This window comes from Aphelocoma coerulescens, unplaced genomic scaffold (assembly GCF_041296385.1).
Source record: "Aphelocoma coerulescens isolate FSJ_1873_10779 unplaced genomic scaffold, UR_Acoe_1.0 HiC_scaffold_143, whole genome shotgun sequence".
Classification (NCBI taxonomy): Eukaryota; Metazoa; Chordata; class Aves; order Passeriformes; family Corvidae; genus Aphelocoma; species Aphelocoma coerulescens.
This window is the reverse complement of record NW_027183494.1, coordinates 325,602-344,095: the sequence shown is the minus strand read 5'-3', so window position 1 is coordinate 344,095 and position 18,494 is coordinate 325,602. Positions and strand designations below refer to the sequence as shown.

The following is an 18,494-nucleotide window of genomic DNA, read 5'->3' as shown; positions in this document are numbered from 1 at the left end:
GGGGGATTGGGAGGGGGTTGGGGGGCACTAGGGGCACCCTGGGGGGCTCTAGGGGCATCCTGGGGGGCTCTAGGGGCATCCTGGGGGGATTGGGAGGGGGTTGGGGGGCTCTAGGGGCATCCTGGGGGGCACTAGAGGCATCCTGGGGGGATTGGGAGGGGGTTGGGGGGCACTAAGGGCATCCTGGGGAGCTCTAGGGGCATCCTGGGGGGATTGAGAGGGGTTGGGGGGCACTAAGGGCATCCTGGGGGGATCTAGGGGCATCCTGGGGGGATTAGGAGGGGGTTGGGGGGCTCTAGGGGCATCCTGGGGGGCACTAGGGGCATCCTGGGGGGATTGGGAGGGGGTTGGGGGGCACTAAGGGCACCCTGGGGGGATTGGGAGGGGGTTGGGGAGCTCTAGGGGCATCCTGGGGGGCTCTAGGGGCATCCTGGGGGGATTAGGAGGGGGTTGGGGAGCTCTAGGGGCATCCTGGGGGGATTGGGAGGGGGTTGGGGGGCACTAGGGGCATCCTGGGGGGCTCTAGGGGCATCCTGGGGGGATTGAGAAGGGGTTGGGGGGCACTAGGGGCATCCTGGGGGGATTGGGAGGGGGTTGGGGGGCACTAGGGGCATCCTGGGGGGCTCTAGGGGCATCCTGGGGGGATTGGGAGGGGTTAGGGGGCACTAGGGGCATCCTGGGGGGCTCTAGGGGCATCCTGGGGGGATTGGGAGGGGGTTAGGGGGCACTAAGGGCATCCTGGGGGGATCTAAGGGCATCCTGGGGGGATTGGGAAGGGGTTGGGGGTCCCTAAGGGCATCCTGGGAGCCCCTTGGGGCCATTCCCTGGGGGTTTGGGTGTCCCTGGGGATGTTTTGGGGCCATTGCCTTGGGGTTTGGGTATCCCTGGGGATGTTTTGGGGCCATTTCCTGGGGGTTTGGGTGTTCCCAGGAGGTTTGGGATCCTGGAGCGTGGTTTGGGGCCATTCCCTGGGGGTTTGGGTATCCCTGGGGATGTTTTGGGGCCGTTCCCTGGAGGTTTGTGTGTCCCTGGGGATGTTTTGGGGCCATTCCCTGGGGGTTTGGGTGTCTGTGGGGATGTTTTGGGGCCATTGCCTTGGGGTTTGGGTATCCCTGGGGATGTTTTGGGGCCATTGCCTTGGGGTTTGGGTATCCCTGGGGATGTTTTGGGGCCATTTCCTGGGGGTTTGGGTGTTCCCAGGAGGTTTGGGATCCTGGAGCGTGGTTTGGGGCCATTCCCTGGGGGTTTGGGTATCCCTGGGGATGTTTTGGGGCCATTCCCTGGGGGTTTGGGTATCCCTGGGGATGTTTGGGGCCATTTCCTGGGGGTTTGGGTATCCCTGGGGATGTTTTGGGGCCATTCCCCGGGGATTTGGGTGTCCCTGGGGATGTTTTGGGGCCATTTCCTGGGGATTTGGGTGTCCCTGGGGATATTTTGGGGCCATTTCCTGGGGGTTTGGGTGTCCCCAGGAGGTTTGGGATCCTGGAGCGTGGTTTGGGGCCATTCCCTGGGGGTTTGGGTATCCCTGGGGATGTTTTGGGGCCATTCCCTGAGGATTTGTGTGTCCCTGTGGGGCCGCTCCGGGGTCACCCCGCTGTCACTGACCCCGAGCCGTCCCCAGGAGAAGGAGGGGGTGCAGTGGGAAGCGAAGGAGGAGGAGGAGGAGGAGGAAGAGGAGGAGGAGGAGGGCGAGAAGGAGGAGGAGGATGACCACATGGAGTACTGCCGCGTGTGCAAGGACGGCGGCGAGCTGCTGTGCTGCGACGCCTGCGTGTCCTCCTACCACATCCACTGCCTCAACCCGCCCCTGCCCGAGGTCCCCAACGGAGAGTGGCTCTGTCCCCGCTGCACGGTACGGGGGGGACATGGGGACAGCGGGGACAGAGGGGACAGAGGGGCTGTGGGGACAGCGGGGCTGTGGGGGACAGAGGGGACAGCGGGGACAGAGGGGACAGCGGGGACAGCGGGGGTGTGGGGGACAGAGGGGACAGCGGGGGTGTGGGGGACAGCGGGGGTGTGGGGGACAGCGGGGACAGAGGGGACAGACGGGGTGTGGGGGACAGTGGGGGTGTGGGGGACATGGGGGCAGCGGGGGTGTGGGGGACAGCAGGGACAGCGGGGACAGTGGGGACAGCGGGGGTGTGGGGACAGTGGGGGTGTGGGGGACAGCGGGGACAGTGGGGGTGTGGGGGACATGGGGACAGCGGGGACATGGGGGACATGGGGACAGCGAGGGTGTGGGGGGACATGGGGACAGCGGGAACAGACGGGGTGTGGGGGACATGGGGACAGCGGGGGTGTGGGGGACATGGGGACAGCGGGGGTGTGGGGGACATGGGGACAGCGGGGGTGTGGGGGACAGCGGGGACATGGGGACAGCGGGGACATGGGGACAGCGGGGGTGTGGGGGACATGGGGACAGAGGGAACAGACAGGGTGTGGGGGACAGTGGGGGTGTGGGGGACATGGGGGCAGTGGGGACAGCGGGGACAGTGGGGGGACATGGGGACAGCGGGGGTGGGGGGGGACATGGGGACAGTGGGAACAGACGGGGTGTGGGGGACAGTGGGGGTGTGGGGGACATGGGGACAGCGGGGGTGTGGGGACAGAGGGGACAGAGGGGACAGAGGGGGTGTGGGGACAGCAGGGGTGTGGGGGACATGGGGACAGCGGGGGTGTGGGGGACATGGGGACAGCGGGGACATGGGGACAGCGGGGGTGTGGGGGACATGGGGACAGAGGGAACAGACGGGGTGTGGGGGACAGTGGGGGTGTGGGGGGACATGGGGACAGCGGGGGTGTGGGGGACACGGGGACAGCGGGGACAGAGGGGACAGCGGGGGTGTGGGGGACATGGGGACAGTGAGGATATGGGAGATGTGGGGGCACTGGGGGCATGGGGACACTGTGGTGATATGGGGGACACAGACATAGGGGAACATGGGGACATGGAGGGGTACGGGGATATGGGGGCATGGGGATATGGGGACATGGGGATATGGGGATATGGGGGCATGGGGGCATAGGGACACTGGGGGTATGGGGCATGGGGACATGGGGATATGGGGACATGGGGATATGGGGATATGGGGACATGGGGGCATGGGGGCATAGGGACACTGGGGGTATGGGGCATGGGGATATGGGGACATGGGGGTATGGGGACATGGGGACACTGGGGATATGGGGGCATGGGGACATGGGGATATGGGGACATGGGGGTATGGGGATATGGGGACATGGGGACACTGGGGATATGGGGGCATGGGGGTATGGGGATATGGGGACATGGGGACATGGGGATACGGGGGCATGGGGAAATGGGGGCATGGGGACACTGGGGATATGGGGAAGCTGGGGACGTGGGGATATGGGGACATGGGAGCATGGGGATATGGGGATATGGGGACATGGGAGCATGGGGATATGGGGACATGGGGACATCAGGGGACATGGGGACGCAGGGGACATGGGGATATGGAGGGATATGGGGCCACGGGGGGACATGGGGCATGGGGGATGTGTGGGCATGGGGACACCGTGGGCACGTGTGGGGACATGGGAGAACGGGGACACCACAGGGACATGGGGATATGAGGGGACAGGGGGATGTGACAGGATATGGGGGACACGGAGACCCGGGGATATGGAGGGACGTGGGGGCATGGGGGACACAGGGATGTGGGGACGGGGGGGATGTGGGGGACACAGAGGGACACAGGGACATGGGGACGGGGGGATGTGGGGGACACAGGGATATGGGGACAGAGGAATATGGGGGACACGGACACAGGGACATGGGGGCCTGGGGGGACATTGGGATATGGGGACACAGAGGGACATGGGGGTGCTGTGGGGTCATGGCAGGACACGGGGACACTGCAGGGACACGGGGTGACACGGGGACACAGGGACACCGTGGGATCGGGGGGTGTCACTGGCACGTGGGGAGGATATGGGGACACCGTGGAGATGCTGAGGGGGGGGGATGGGGGTCACGGTGACAGCACAGGGCCCCCCTTTGGGGCACAGCCCCACCCCCGGGGATGCCCTCGGCGTCCCCGATGTCCCCAACGTGGCCGATGTCCCCCCGCAGTGCCCGGTGCTGAAGGGGCGGGTGCAGAAGATCCTCTACTGGCGCTGGGGGGAGCCGCCCCCGCCCGTGGCCCCCCCAGGGGCCCCCCAAGCTCAGGAGGGACCCCCCCAGGCCCTGCAGGGCCGCTCCGAGCGGGAGTTCTTCGTCAAGTGGGTGGGGCTGTCCTACTGGCACTGCTCCTGGATCAAGGAGCTGCAGGTACGGCCCCAAAACACGGGGGGGGAGCCCAAAAACCTGGGGAGAAACCCAAAATATCGGGGGGATACCCCAAAATATGGGGGGGCTCAGCATGGGTGGGGCTGTCCTACTGGCACTGCTCCTGGATCAAGGAGCTGCAGGTACGGCCCCAAAACAGGGGGGGGAACCCAAAATATTGGGGGGATACCCCAAAGTATGGGGGAACACCCCAAAACACGGGGGGGAACCCCAAAAACCTGTGGGGGGCCCCAAAATATCGGGGGGATACCCCAAAATGTGGGGGGGGCTCAGCATGGGTGGGGCTGTCCTACTGGCACTGCTCCTGGATCAAGGAGCTGCAGGTACGGCCCCAAAACACGGGGGGGGACCCCAAAAACCTGCGGGGGACCCCAAAAACCTGGGGGGGGAGCCCAAAATATCGGGGGGATACCCCAAAATATCGGGGGAACACCCCAAAATATGGGGGGGCTCAGCATGTGTGGGGCTGTCCTACTGGCACTGCTCCTGGATCAAGGAGCTGCAGGTACGGCCCCAAAACACAGGGGGGGACCCCAAAAACCTGCGGGGGACCCCAAAAACCTGGGGGGGGAGCCCAAAATATCGGGGGGATACCCCAAAATATCGGGGGAACACCCCAAAATATGGGGGGGCTCAGCATGGGTGGGGCTGTCCTACTGGCACTGCTCCTGGATCAAGGAGCTGCAGGTACGGCCCCAAAACACGGGGAGGGACCCCAAAATATCGGGGGGATACCCCAAAGTATGGGGGAACACCCCAAAACACGGGGAGGGACCCCAAAAACCTGGGGAGATCCCCAAAATATCGGGGGGATACCCCAAAATATCGGGGGAGGCTCAGCATGGGTGGGGCTGTCCTACTTTGGGATGCCCCCTCTAATTTTGGGGTGATTCCTTCTAATTTTGGGGCTCTCCCTGCTAACTTTGGGGTGCCCCTCTCTAGTTTTGGGATGCCCCCTCTAACTTTGGGGTGATGCCCTCTAATTTTGGGGTGATTCCCTCTAATTTTGGGGTTCTCTGTGCTAACTTTTGGGTGCCCTCTTTAACTTTGGGATGCCCTTTCTAACTTTGGGATGTTCCCCTCTAATTTTGAGGTAATTCCCCCTAATTTTGGGGTGATTCCCTCTAATTTTGGGGTGATTCCCTCTAATTTTGGGGTAATTCCCTCTAATTTTGGGGTTCTCTGTGCTAACTTTGGGTTGCCCCCCTCTAGTTTTGGGATGCCCCCTTTAACTTTGGGATGCCCTTTCTAACTTTGGGATGTTCCCCTCTAATTTTGGGGTGATTCTCTCTAACTTTGGGAGTTCCCCTCTAATTTTGGGGTAATTCCCTCTAATTTTGGGATGCTCCTTTTAACTTTGGGATGCCCTTTCTAACTCTGGGACGTTCCCCTCTAATTTTGGGGTAATCCCCTCTAACTTCGGGGTGATTCTCTCTAACTTTGGGATGCCCTTTTTAACTTTGGGACATTCCCCTCTAATTTTGGGGTGATTCCCTCTAACTTTGGGATGTCCCCCTCTAACTTTGGGACGTTCCCCTCTCATTTTGGGGTGATTCCCTCTAATTTTGGGGTTCTCTGTGCTAACTTGCGGGTGCCCCCTTTAACTTTGGGATGCCCTTTTTAACTTTGGGATGTTCCCCTCTAATTTCGGGGTGCCCCCCTGTGCTTTTGGGGCGCAGCTGGAGATCTTCCACCTGGTGATGTACCGGAACTACCAGCGGAAGAACGACATGGACGAGCCCCCTCCCCTCGATTACGGCTCCGGGGACGACGACCCCAAGAGCGAGAAGAGGGGGGCGGGGGGGGACCCCCTTTTCGGGGGGATGGAGGAGCGCTTCTACCGCTACGGCATCAAACCCGAGTGGATGACGGTGCACCGCATCATCAACCACAGGTGGGGACCCCCCGGGACCCCCCCGGGGCACCCCCAAATCCCCGGGGCATGGGGGGGGCGGCGGGGTGGGGGAGGGGAGTGGTGTGGGAGCAGTTTGGGGACACCCTGGGCACCTATGGGGACACTCGGGGCACCTGTGGGGATACCCTGGGCACCTGTGGGGACACTGGTGGCACCTGTGGGGACACTCTGTGCACCTATGGGGACACCCTGGGCACCTGTGGGGGCACCCTGGGCACCTGTGGGGGCACCCCTGGCACCTGTGGGGACACTCTGGGCACCTATGGGGACACCCTGGGCACCGGTGGAGACACCGTGGGCACCTGTGGGGACACCCCTGGCACCGGTGGGGACACTCTGGGCACCTATGGGGACACCCTGGGCACCTGTGGGGGCACCCTGGGCACCTGTGGGGACACCCTGGGCACCTGTGGGGGCACCCTGGGCACCTGTGGGGCATCCCTGGCACCTGTGGGGACACCCCTGGCACCTGTGGGGACACTCTGGGCACCTGTGGGGGCACCCTGGTCACCTGTGGGGCATCCCTGGCACCTATGGGGACACCCTGGGCACCTGTGGGGACACCCCTGGCACCTGTGGGGACACCCCTGGGCACCTGTGGGGACACCCTGGGCACCTGTGGGGATACCCTGGGCACCTGTGGGGACACCCCTGGCACCTGTGGGGACACCCTGGGCACCTGTGGGGACACTCTGGGCACCTGTGGGGGCACCCCTGGCACCGGTGGGGACACTCTGGGCACCTATGGGGGCACCCCTGGCACCTGTGGGGACACCCCTGGCACCTGTGGGGACACCCTGGGCACCTGTGGGGACACCCCTGGCACTGGTGGGGACACTGGTGGCACCTGTGGGGACACCCTGGGCACCTGTGGGGACACCCTGGGCACCTGTGGGGATACCCTGGGCACCTGTGGGGACACTCGGGGCACCTGTGGGGACACCCTGGGCACCTGTGGGGCATCCCTGGCACCTGTGGGGACACCCCTGGCACCTGTGGGGACACTCTGGGCACCTGTGGGGGCACCCTGGTCACCTGTGGGGCATCCCTGGCACCTATGGGGACACCCTGGGCACCTGTGGGGCATCCCTGGCACCTGTGGGGACACCCCTGGCACCTGTGGGGGCACCCTGGGCACCTGTGGGGACACCCTGGGCACCTGTGGGGCATCCCTGGCACCGGTGGGGACACCCTGGGCACCTGTGGGGGCACCCCTGGCACCTGTGGGGACACCCCTGGCACCTGTGGGGGCACCCTGGGCACCTGTGGGGACACCCTGGGCACCTGTGGGGACACCGTGGGCACCTGTGGATCCTTTAAGGACATCTGGGCACCCAGGGGAGCCCCTCCGGTTCCTGGGACCCCCCCAGAGCACCCCCAAATCCCCAGAGGACAGGGAGCAGTGGGGTGGAGGGCGGGGGAAGTGACCAAGGGGGCACTTGGGGACACTGGTGGCACCCATGGGGACACTCTGGGCACCCCTTGGTCCTGTAAGGGCCCTGCCAGCAGCCGCTTTCCCTGGATGACCCCGTGTCCCCTCCGTGTGTCCGAGTGTCCCCGTGTCCCCTCCGTGTGCTCACGTGACCCCGTGTCCCCTCCGTGTGTCCGAGTGTCCCCGTGTCCCCTCCGTGTGCTCACGTGACCCCGTGTCCCCTCCGTGTGTCCGAGTGTCCCCGTGTCCCCTCCGTGTCCTCACGTGACCCCGTGTCCCCTCCGTGTGACCCCCGTCCCCAGGTGACCCCGTGTGCCCGGGTGACCCCGTGTCCCCTCCATGTCCCCAGGTGACCCCTGTCCCCAGGTGACCCCGTGTCCCCTCCCTGTCCCCAGGTGACCCCGTGTCCCCAGGTGACCCCGTGTCCTGTGTCACCCTGTCCCCAGGTGACCCCATGTCCCCTCCCTGTCCCCAAGTGACCCCATGTCCCCTCTGCGTCCCCAGGTGACCCCGTGTCCCCTCCCTGTCCCTGGGTGACCCCGTGTCCTGTGTGACCCTGTCCCTGAGTGACCCCGTGTCCCCTCCATGTCCCCTCCGTGTCCCCTCTGCGTCCCCAGGTGACCCCGTGTCCTGTGTGTGTGACCCCTGTCCCCGGGTGACCCCGTGTCCCCTCTGCGTCCCCAGGTGACCCCGTGTCCTGTGTGTGTCACCCTGTCCCCGGGTGACCCCGTGTCCCCTCCCTGTCCCCGAGTGACCCCGTGTCCCCTCTGTGTCCCCAGGTGACCCCGTGTCCCCTCCCTGTCCCCAGGTGACCCCTCCCTGTCCCCAGCTGACCCCGTGTCCTGTGTGTGACCCTGTCCCTGAGTGACCCCCTGTCCCCTCCATGTCCCCAGCTGACCCCGTGTCCTGTGTGTGTCACCCTGTCCCCAGGTGACCCCGTGTCCCCTCCATGTCCCCAAGTGACCCCGTGTCCTGTGTGTGTGACCCCTGTGTCCCCGGGTGACCCCGTGTCCCCTCCCTGTCCCCGAGTGACCCCATGTCCCTTCCATGTCCCCGGGTGACCCCGTGTCCCCTCCCTGTCCCCAAGTGACCCCATGTCCCCTCTGTGTCCCCAGCTGACCCCGTGTCCTGTGTGTGTCACCCTGTCCCCAGGTGACCCCGTGTCCCCTCTGTGTCCCCAGGTGACCCCATGTCCCCTCCCTGTCCCCGAGTGACCCCGTGTCCCCTCCATGTCCCCGGGTGACCCCGTGTCCCCTCCGTGTCCCCAGGTGACCCCGTGTCCTGTGTGTGTGACCTCTGTCCCCGGGTGCCCCCGTGTCCCCTCCCTGTCCCCAGCTGACCCCGTGTCCTGTGTGTGTCACCCTGTCCCCGGGTGACCCCGTGTCCCCTCTGTGTCCCCAGGTGACCCCATGTCCCCTCTGTGTCCCCAGGTGACCCCGTGTCCCTTCCATGTCCCCAGGTGACCCCGTGTCCTGTGTGTGTGACCCCTGTCCCCGGGTGACCCCATGTCCCCTCCATGTCCCCAGGTGACCCCATGTCCCCTCCGTGTCCCCAGGTGACCCCGTGTCCTGTGTGTGTCACCCTGTCCCCGGGTGACCCCGTGTCCCCTCCCTGTCCCCAGGTGACCCCGTGTCCCCTCCCTGTCCCCACACGACCCCTGCCCTGGCGTGTCCCCGCCGTCCCTGCTGGCACCCCTGGTGGCACTTGTGTCCCTCCCACACCCTGCTGGCAGTGACAGCCCCCGCCGGGCCCCTCGGTGCTCCTGGCTGTCCCTGTGTCCCCAGGGCTGCTCGGTGTCACCCATGGGTGCCTGCTGTCACCCACGGTGCCACACATGTCCCTGGGTGCCCGGTGTCACCGCTGGCCCCGTTGTCCCCAAGGTGCCCGTTGTCCCCAGGGTGCCTCTTGTCCTCTGTGTCCCCCTGGGTGCCCGTTGTCCCCAGGGTGCCTCTTGTCCCCCTGTTGTCCCCTGGTGCCCCCCATTGTCCCCAACTGCCCCCGGGTGCCCGTTGTCCCCCACTGTCCCTTCTGTCCTGTGCCCGGCGTGACGTGGTGTCCCTGGGTGTCCCCTGCTGTCCCTGGGTGTCCTTGGGTGTCCCCTCTGTCCCTGGGTGTCCCCTGCTGTCCCTGGGTGTCCTTGGGTGTCACCTCTGTCCCTGGGTGTCCCTGCTGTCCCCTGCCCGGCGTGACACGGTGTGCCTGGGTGTCCCCTGGGTGTCCCCTGTGTTTCTCTGGGTGTCCCTGGGTGTCCCCTGCCATCCCCACTGTCCCCTGCCCGGTGTGATGCGGTGCCCCTCTGTGTCCCTTGGGTGTCCCTTGGGTGTCCCTGGGTGTCCCTGGGTGTCCCTGGGTGTCCCTGTGTCCCCTGCCCGCTGTGACGCGGTGCCCGTGGGTGTCCCTGGGTGTCCCCTCTGTCCCCTGCTCGGCATGACACGGTGCCCGTGGGTGTCCCCTGGGTGTCCCCTGCTGTCCATGGGTGTCCCTGGGTGCCCCTGGGTGTCCCCTGTGTCCCCTGCCTGCCGTGACACGGTGCCCATGGGTGTCCCTGGGTGTCCCCTGGGTGCCCCTGGATGTCCCCTGGGTGCCCGAGTGTCTCTGGGTGTCCCTGGGTGTCCCCTCTGTCCCCTGCCCGCCGTGACGCGGTGCCCGTGGGTGTCCCCTGGGTGCCCCTGAGTGTCTCTGGATGTCCCCTGTGTCCCTGTGTCCCCTGCCCGCCGTGACGCGGTGCCCGTGGGTGTCCCTGGGTGTCCCTGGGTGTCCCCTGTGTCCCCTGCGTCCCCTGCCCGCCGTGACGCGGTGCCTGTGGGTGTCCCTGGGTGTCCCTGGGTGTCCCCTCTGTCCCCTGGGTGTCCCTGGGTGTCCCCTGGGTGTCCCCTGGGTGTCCCTGGGTGTCCCTGGGTGTCCCCGTGTCCCCTGCCCGCCGTGACGCGGTGCCTGTGGGTGTCCCTGGGTGTCCCTGGGTGTCCCCTCTGTCCCCTGGGTGTCCCTGGGTGCCTGTGGGTGTCCCCTGGGTGTTCCCTGGGTGCCTGTGGGTGTCCCTGGGTATCCCCTGGGTGTCCCTGCTGTCCCCTGCCCGCTGTGACGCGGTGCCTGTGGGTGTCCCTGGGTGCCTGTGGGTGCCCCTGGGTGTCCCTGGGTGTCCCCTCTGTCCCCTGGGTGTCCCTGGGTGTCCCTGGGTGTCCCCGTGTCCCCTGCCCGCCGTGACGCGGTGCCTGTGAGTGCCCCTGGGTGTCCCTGGGTGTCCCTGGGTGTCCCCGTGTCCCATGGGTGTCCCTGGGTGTCCCTGGGTGTCCCTGGGTGTCCCCGTGTCCCCTGCCCGCCGTGACGCGGTGCCGCGCAGCGTGGACCGGAAGGGGCAGTACCACTACCTGGTGAAGTGGCGGGACCTGCCCTACGACCAGGCCACCTGGGAGGAGGACGAGATGCCCATCCCCGACTACGACCTGCACAAGCTGGCATACTGGAAACACCGGTGAGGGACACTGGGGACACTGGGGGACACTGGGGACACGGGGGACATGGGGGACATGCATACTGGAAACACCGGTGAGGGACACTGGGGTCACTGGGGGACACTGGGGACACGGGGGACATGGGGGACATGCATACTGGAAACACCGGTGAGGGACACTGGGGTCACTGGGGGACACTGGGGACACGGGGGACATGGGGGACATGCATACTGGAAACACCGGTGAGGGACACTGGGGTCACTGGGGGACACTGGGGACACGGGGGACATGGGGGACATGCATACTGGAAACACCGGTGAGGGACACTGGGGACACTGGGGACATGGGGGACATGCATACTGGAAACACCGGTGAGGGACACTGGGGTCACTGGGGACACTGGGGACATGCATACTGGTAACACTGGTGGGGGACACTGGGGACATTGGGGACATGCATACTGGAAACATCGGTGGGGGACACTGGGGACACTGGGTACACTGGGGACATGCATACTGGAAACACCGGTGAGGGACACTGGGGACACTGGGGACACTGGGGACACGGGGGACATGGGGGACATGGATACTGGAAACACCGGTGAGGGACACTGGGGACACTGGGGACATTGGGGACATGCATACTGGAAACACCGGTGAGGGACACTGGGGAGACTGGGGACACTGGGGACATGCATACTGGTAACACTGGTGGGGGACACTGGGGACATTGGGGACATGCATACTAGTAACACTGGTGGGGGACACTGGGGAGACTGGGGACATTGGGGACATGCATACTGGAAACATCGGTGGGGGACACTGGGGACACTGGGTACACTGGGGACATGCATACTGGAAACACCGGTGAGGGACACTGGGGACACTGGGGACACGGGGGACATTGGGGACATGCATACTGGAAACACCGGTGAGGGACACTGGGGAGACTGGGGACACTGGGGACACGGGGGACATGCATACTGGAAACACCGGTGAGGGACACTGGGGACACTGGGGACAGTGGGGACATGCATACTGGTAACACCGGTGAGGGACACTGGGGAGACTGGGGACAGTGGGGACACGGGGGATATGGGGGACATGCATACTGGAAACACCGGTGAGGGACAACTGGGGACACTGGGGACACGGGGGACATGGGGGACATGGGGGACATGCATACTGGTAACACTGGTGGGGGACACTGGAGTCACTGGGGACATGGGGACACTGGGGACACTGGGGACATGCATACTGGAAACACCGGTGAGGGACACTGGGGACACTGGGTACATTGGGGACATGCATACTGGAAACATCGGTGGGGGACACTGGGGACACTGGGGACATGGGGACATGGGGGACATGGGGGACACTGGGGACAGTGGGGACACTGGGAATGCTGGGGACAGTGGGGACATGGGGGACACTGGGAACATTGGGGACATGGGGGACATGCATACTGGAAACACTGGTGAGGGACACTGGTGACATTGGGGACACTGGGGGACACTGGTGACATTGGGGACACTGGGGAACATTGGGGACACGGGGGACACTGGGGGACACTGGGGACACTGGGGGACACTGGGGACACTGGGAACATTGGGGACACTGGGGGACAGTGGGAACATTGGGGACACTGGGGACACTGGGGTCACCAGGGACATTGGGGACACTGGGGACATCAGGGACAGGGGGAGGGCACAGGGATTTGGGGACGTGCCTACTGGAAACACTGGTCAGGGATGGGGACACGGGGGGACATGGGGACACTGGGGGACACTGGGGACACTGGGGGACATGGGGACACTGGGGGACACGGGCACAGCCTACTGGCGACACTGGTGAGAGTTGGGGACACAGGGGGGGGGACACCGTGTCCCGCCGTGTTCTCACGCTGCCACGTGTCCCCGTGTCATCCCCGTGTGTGTCCCTTGTCCCCATTCCCTTGTCCCCATCCCGGTGTCCTTGTCACCCCTGTCTGTCCCCATGTCCCCATGTCCCCATGTCTGTGTGTCCCTTGTCCCCATTCCCTATGTCCCCATCCCGGTGTCCTTGTCACCCCTGTCTGTCCTCATGTCCCCACGTCTGTGTGTCCCTTGTCCCCATTCCCTGTGTCCCCATCCTCGTGTCCCTGTCACCCCTGTCTGTCCCCATGTCCTCATGTCTGTGTGTCCCTTGTCCCCATTCCCTGTCCCCGTGTCCCCATCCCGGTGTCCCTGTCACCCCTGTCCATCCCCATGTCCCCATGTCCCCATGTCTGTGTGTCCCTTGTCCCCATTCCCTGTCCCTGTGTCCCCATCCCGGTGTCCCTGTCACCCCTGTCCGTCCCCATGTCCCCATGTCCCCATGTCTGTGTGTCCCTTGTCCCCATTCCCCGTGTCCCCATCCCGGTGTCCCTGTCACCCCTGTCCGTCCCCATGTCCCCATGTCCCCATGTCTGTGTGTCCCTTGTCCCCATTCCTTGTCCCCGTGTCTCCATCCTGGTGTCCTTGTCACCCCTGTCCTTCCCCATGTCCCCATGTCCCCATGTCTGTGTGTCCCTTGTCCCCATTCCCTGTGTCCCCATCCCGGTGTCCCTGTCACCCCTGTCCGTCCCCATGTCCCCATGTCTGTGTGTCCCTTGTCCCCATTCCTTGTCCCCGTGTCTCCATCCTGGTGTCCTTGTCACCCCTGTCCTTCCCCATGTCCCCATGTCTGTGTGTCCCTTGTCCCCATTCCCTGTGTCCCCATCCCGGTGTCCCTGTCACCCCTGTCCGTCCCCATGTCCCCATGTCTGTGTGTCCCTTGTCCCCATTCCTTGTCCCCGTGTCTCCATCCTGGTGTCCTTGTCACCCCTGTCCGTCCCCATGTCCCCATGTCCCCACGTCTGTGTGTCCCTTGTCCCCGTTCCCTGTCCCCGTGTCCCCATCCCGGTGTCCTTGTCACCCCTGTCCGTCCCCATGTCTGTGTGTCCCTTGTCCCCATTCCCTGTGTCCCCATCCCGGTGTCCCTGTCACCCCTGTCCTTTCCCGTATCATCCCCGTGTGTGTCCCCTTGTCCCCATTCCCTGTGTCCCCATCCCGGTGTCCTTGTCACCCCTGTCCGTCCCCATGTCCCCATGTCCCCATGTCCCCATGTCTGTGTGTCCCCTTGTCCCTGTTCCGTGTCCCTGTGTCCCCATCCCGGTGTCCCTGTCACCCCCGTCCTTTCCCGTATCATCCCCGTGTGTGTCCCTTGTCCCCATTCCCCGTGTCCCCATCCCGGTGTCCTTGTCACCCCTGTCCTTCCCCATGTCCCCATGTCCTCATGTCTGTGTGTCCCTTGTCCCCATTCCTTGTCCCTGTGTCCCCATCCTGTGTCTTTTGCTGTGTCCCCTTGTCCCCGTTCCCTGTCCCCGTGTCCCCATCCCGGTGTCCCTGTCACCCCTGTCTGTCCCCATGTCCTCATGTCTGTGTGTCCCTTGTCCCCGTTCCCTGTCCCCGTGTCCCCATCCCGTGTCTTTGCTGTGTCCCCCCCATGTCCCCCCCATGTCCCCTCGGTGTCCCCCCCTGTCCCCAGGGAGGTGTTCATGGGGGAGGACCCGGCCCAGCCCCGGCGTTACAAGAAGAAGAAAAAGGAGACGCCGGGGGAGGGACCCCCCGACTCCCCCACCAACGATGTGAGTGACCCCAAACCCTGGGGACCCCAAACCCCTGGGCACCCCAAACCCTGGCACTTCAAACCCTGGGCACCCCAGACCCCTGGGCACCCAAACCCTGGGGAACCCAAACCCCTGGGCACCATAAATCCTGAGCACCCCAAACCCTGGGGACCCCAAACCCCTGGGGACCCCAAACCCTGAGCACCCCAAACCCTGGGGAACCCAAACCCTGGGCACCCCAAACCCTGGGGAACCCAAACCCCTGGGCACCCCAAACCCCTGGGACGCCAAACCGCTGGGGACCCCAAACTCTGAGCACCCCAGGCCCCTGGGCACCCCAAACCCTGAGCACCCCAAACCCTGGGGACCCCAAACCCCTGGGATCCCAAACCCCTGGGCACCCCAGACCCTGGGGACCCCAAACCCCTGGGCACCCCAGACCCCTGGGCACCCCAAACCCCTGGGACCCCAAACCCCTGGGCACCCCAAACCCCTGGGCACCCCAAACCCTGGGCACCCCAAACCCCTGGGACCCCAAACCCTGGAGACCCCAAACCCCTGGGCACCCCAAACCCTGGGGAACCCAAACCCCTGGGCACCCCAAACCCCTGGGATGCCAAACCGCTGGGGACCCCAAACCCTGAGCACCCCATGCCCCTGGGCACCCCAAACTCCTGGGCACCCCAAACCCCTGGGGACCCCAAACCCCTGGGCACCCCAAACTCCTGGGCACCCCAAACCCCTGGGACCCCAAACCCTGGGCACCCCAAACCCCTGGCACTCCAAACCCCTGGGACCCCAAACCCTGGGCACCCCAAACCCCTGGGGACCCCAAACCCCTGGGCACCATAAATCCTGGGGACCCCAAATCCCTGGGCACCCCAAACCCCTGGGGCCCCAAACCCTGGGGACCCCAAACCCCTGGGCACCCCAAACCCCTGGGCACCCCAGACCCCTGGGCACCCCAAACCCTCCATGGACCTTTGGGGACACCCCCAGACGCCTGGGCCACCCCCAAACCTGAGTCCCCAAACAGCTCCACATCCTTCACCCCCTCAGGGGGTCCCTGGGGATTTTGGGGTGCCCCCTGAACACCTGAGTCACCCCTCTAAATTGGGATCCCCCAACCTGGCTGCCCCTTGAACACCTGAGTCATCCCCCAAATCCCCATCCCCCCAAGCCCCCCGAGCCCCCCGACACCTCGCCATCCTTCCCATCCCCCCGGGGGTCCCTGGGGGTTTTTGGGGTGCCGTGGTCACCCCTCAAAATTGGGAACTCCCCCACCTGGCTGCCCCTTGAACACCTGAGTGCCCCCCATACCTGCTTCCCCCCCAACCCACCTGAACCCCCCGACACCTCCCCGTCCTTCCCATCCTCCTGGGGGGTTTTTGGGGTGCCGTGGTCACCCCTCAAAATTGGGATCCCCCCCACCTGGGTGTCCCCTGAACACCTGAGTCCCCCCCAAATCCCCATCCCCCCGAGCCCCCCGACACCTCCCCGTCCTTCCCATCCCCCCGGGGGTCCCTGGGGGGATTTTGGGGTGCCGTGGTCACCCCTCAAAATTGGGATCCCCCCCACCTGGGTGTCCCCTGAACACCTGAGTCCCCCCCAAATCCCCATCCCCCCGAGCCCCCCGACACCTCCCCATCCTTCCCATCCCCCCGGGGGTCCCTGGGGGGATTTTGGGGTGCCGTGGTCACCCCTCAAAATTGGGAACCCCCCAACCTGGCTGCCCCTTGAACACCTGAGTGCCCCCCATACCTGCTTCCCCCCCAACCCACCTGAGCCCCCCGACACCTCCCCGTCCTTCCCATCCTCCTGGGGGGTTTTTGGGGTGCCGTGGTCACCCCTCAAAATTGGGAACCCCCCCACCTGGCTGCCCCTTGAACATCTGATTGCCCCCCAAATCCCCATCCCCCCGAGCCCCCCGACACCTCCTCGTCCTTCCCATCCCCCTGGGGGTCCCTGGGGGTTTTGGGGTGCCGTGGTCACCCCTCAAAATTGGGATCCCCCCCACCTGGCTGCCCCTTGAACACCTGAGTGCCCCCCATACCTGCTTCCCCCCATCCCCCCAAGCCCCCCGACACCTCCCCGTCCTTCCCATCCCCCTGGGGGCCCTGGGGGTTTTGGGGTGCCGTGGTCACCCCTCAAAATTGGGAACCCCCCCCCACCTGGGTGTCCCCTGAACACCTGAGTCCCCCCCAAATCCCCATCCCCCCGAGCCCCCCGACACCTCCCCGTCCTTCCCATCCCCCTGGGGGGATTTTGGGGTGCCCTGAACACCTGAGTCACCCCCCAAATCCCCATCCCCCCGAGCCCCCCGACACCTCCCCATCCTTCCCATCCCCCCGGGGGTCCCTGGGGGGATTTTGGGGTGCCGTGGTCACCCCTCAAAATTGGGATCCCCCCCACCTGGGTGTCCCCTGAACACCTGAGTCCCCCCCAAATCCCCATCCCCCTGAGCCCCCCGACACCTCCCCGTCCTTCCCATCCCCCCGGGGGTCCCTGGGGGGATTTTGGGGTGCCGTGGTCACCCCTCAAAATTGGGAACCCCCCAACCTGGCTGCCCCTTGAACACCTGAGTGCCCCCCATACCTGCTTCCCCCCCAACCCACCTGAACCCCCCGACACCTCCCCGTCCTTCCCATCCTCCTGGGGGGTTTTTGGGGTGCCGTGGTCACCCCTCAAAATTGGGATCCCCCCCACCTGGGTGTCCCCTGAACACCTGAGTGCCCCCCAAATCCCCATCCCCCCGAGCCCCCCGAGCCCCCCGACACCTCCCCGTCCTTCCCATCCCCCCGGGGGTCCCTGGGGGGTTTTGGGGGTGCCGTGTCCCCCCCTGACGGCGCTGTCCCCGCAGCCCACGGTGAAGTACGAGACGCAGCCGCGCTTCATCACGGCCACGGGCGGCACGCTGCACCTGTACCAGCTGGAGGGGCTCAACTGGCTGCGCTTCTCGTGGGCACAGAGCACCGACACCATCCTGGCCGACGAGATGGGGCTGGGCAAGACCATCCAGACCATCGTCTTCCTCTACTCGCTCTACAAGGAGGTGAGGCCCCGGGGCACCCACGTGGGGCTGGGGGGCACCCACGTGGTCTTTCGGTCATCGGCCTGGTCACTGGGGTCACCCACGTGGGGGGCTAGGGGCACCCACGTGGGGCTGGGGGCACCTGTCTGGTCACTGGGGTCACCCACGTGGGGCTGGGGTCACCCATGTGGTCGCTGGGGTCACCCACGTGGGGCTGGGGTCACTCATCTGGTCACTGGGGTCGCCCACATGGGGCCTGGGTCACCCATGTGGTCACTGGGGTCACCCACGTGGGGCCTGGGGTCACCCACATGGGGCTGGGGGCACCTCTCTGGTCACTGGGGTCACCCACATGGGGCTGGGGTCACCCCCCATGGACCTTTCCAACCCCCTGCAGTCACCCATCTGGTCACTAGGGTCACCCATCCGGTCACTGGGGTCACCCATGTGGTCACTGTGGTCACCCACATAGGGCTGGGGTCACCCGTGTGGTCACTGGGGTCACCCACATGGGGCTGTGGTCACCCACATAGGGCTGGGGTCACCCACGTGGGGCTGCAGTCACCTGTCTGGTCACTGGGGTCACCCACATGGGGCCTGGGGTCACCCACATAGGGCCTAGGGGCACCCACATAGGGCCTGGGGTCACCTGTCTGGTCACTGGGGTCACCCACATGGGGCTGGGGTCACCCATGTGGTCACTGTGGTCACCCACATGGGGCTGG

General features: G+C 65.5%; 1 protein-coding gene across 1 annotated transcript in view; it reads left to right on the top strand.

Annotated features, from left to right (window-relative positions):
- The window catches only part of CHD3 (chromodomain helicase DNA binding protein 3), a 108,590-nt gene that overhangs the window by 29,303 nt on the left and 60,793 nt on the right, over positions 1-18,494 (top strand). The window contains exons 10-15 of the mRNA XM_068998673.1: positions 1,622-1,852; positions 4,097-4,294; positions 5,992-6,206; positions 11,000-11,131; positions 14,657-14,756; positions 17,599-17,790. Coding sequence (XP_068854774.1) covers positions 1,622-1,852; positions 4,097-4,294; positions 5,992-6,206; positions 11,000-11,131; positions 14,657-14,756; positions 17,599-17,790 — 1,068 coding nt within the window. The remainder of the gene's footprint in view (positions 1-1,621; positions 1,853-4,096; positions 4,295-5,991; positions 6,207-10,999; positions 11,132-14,656; positions 14,757-17,598; positions 17,791-18,494) is intronic.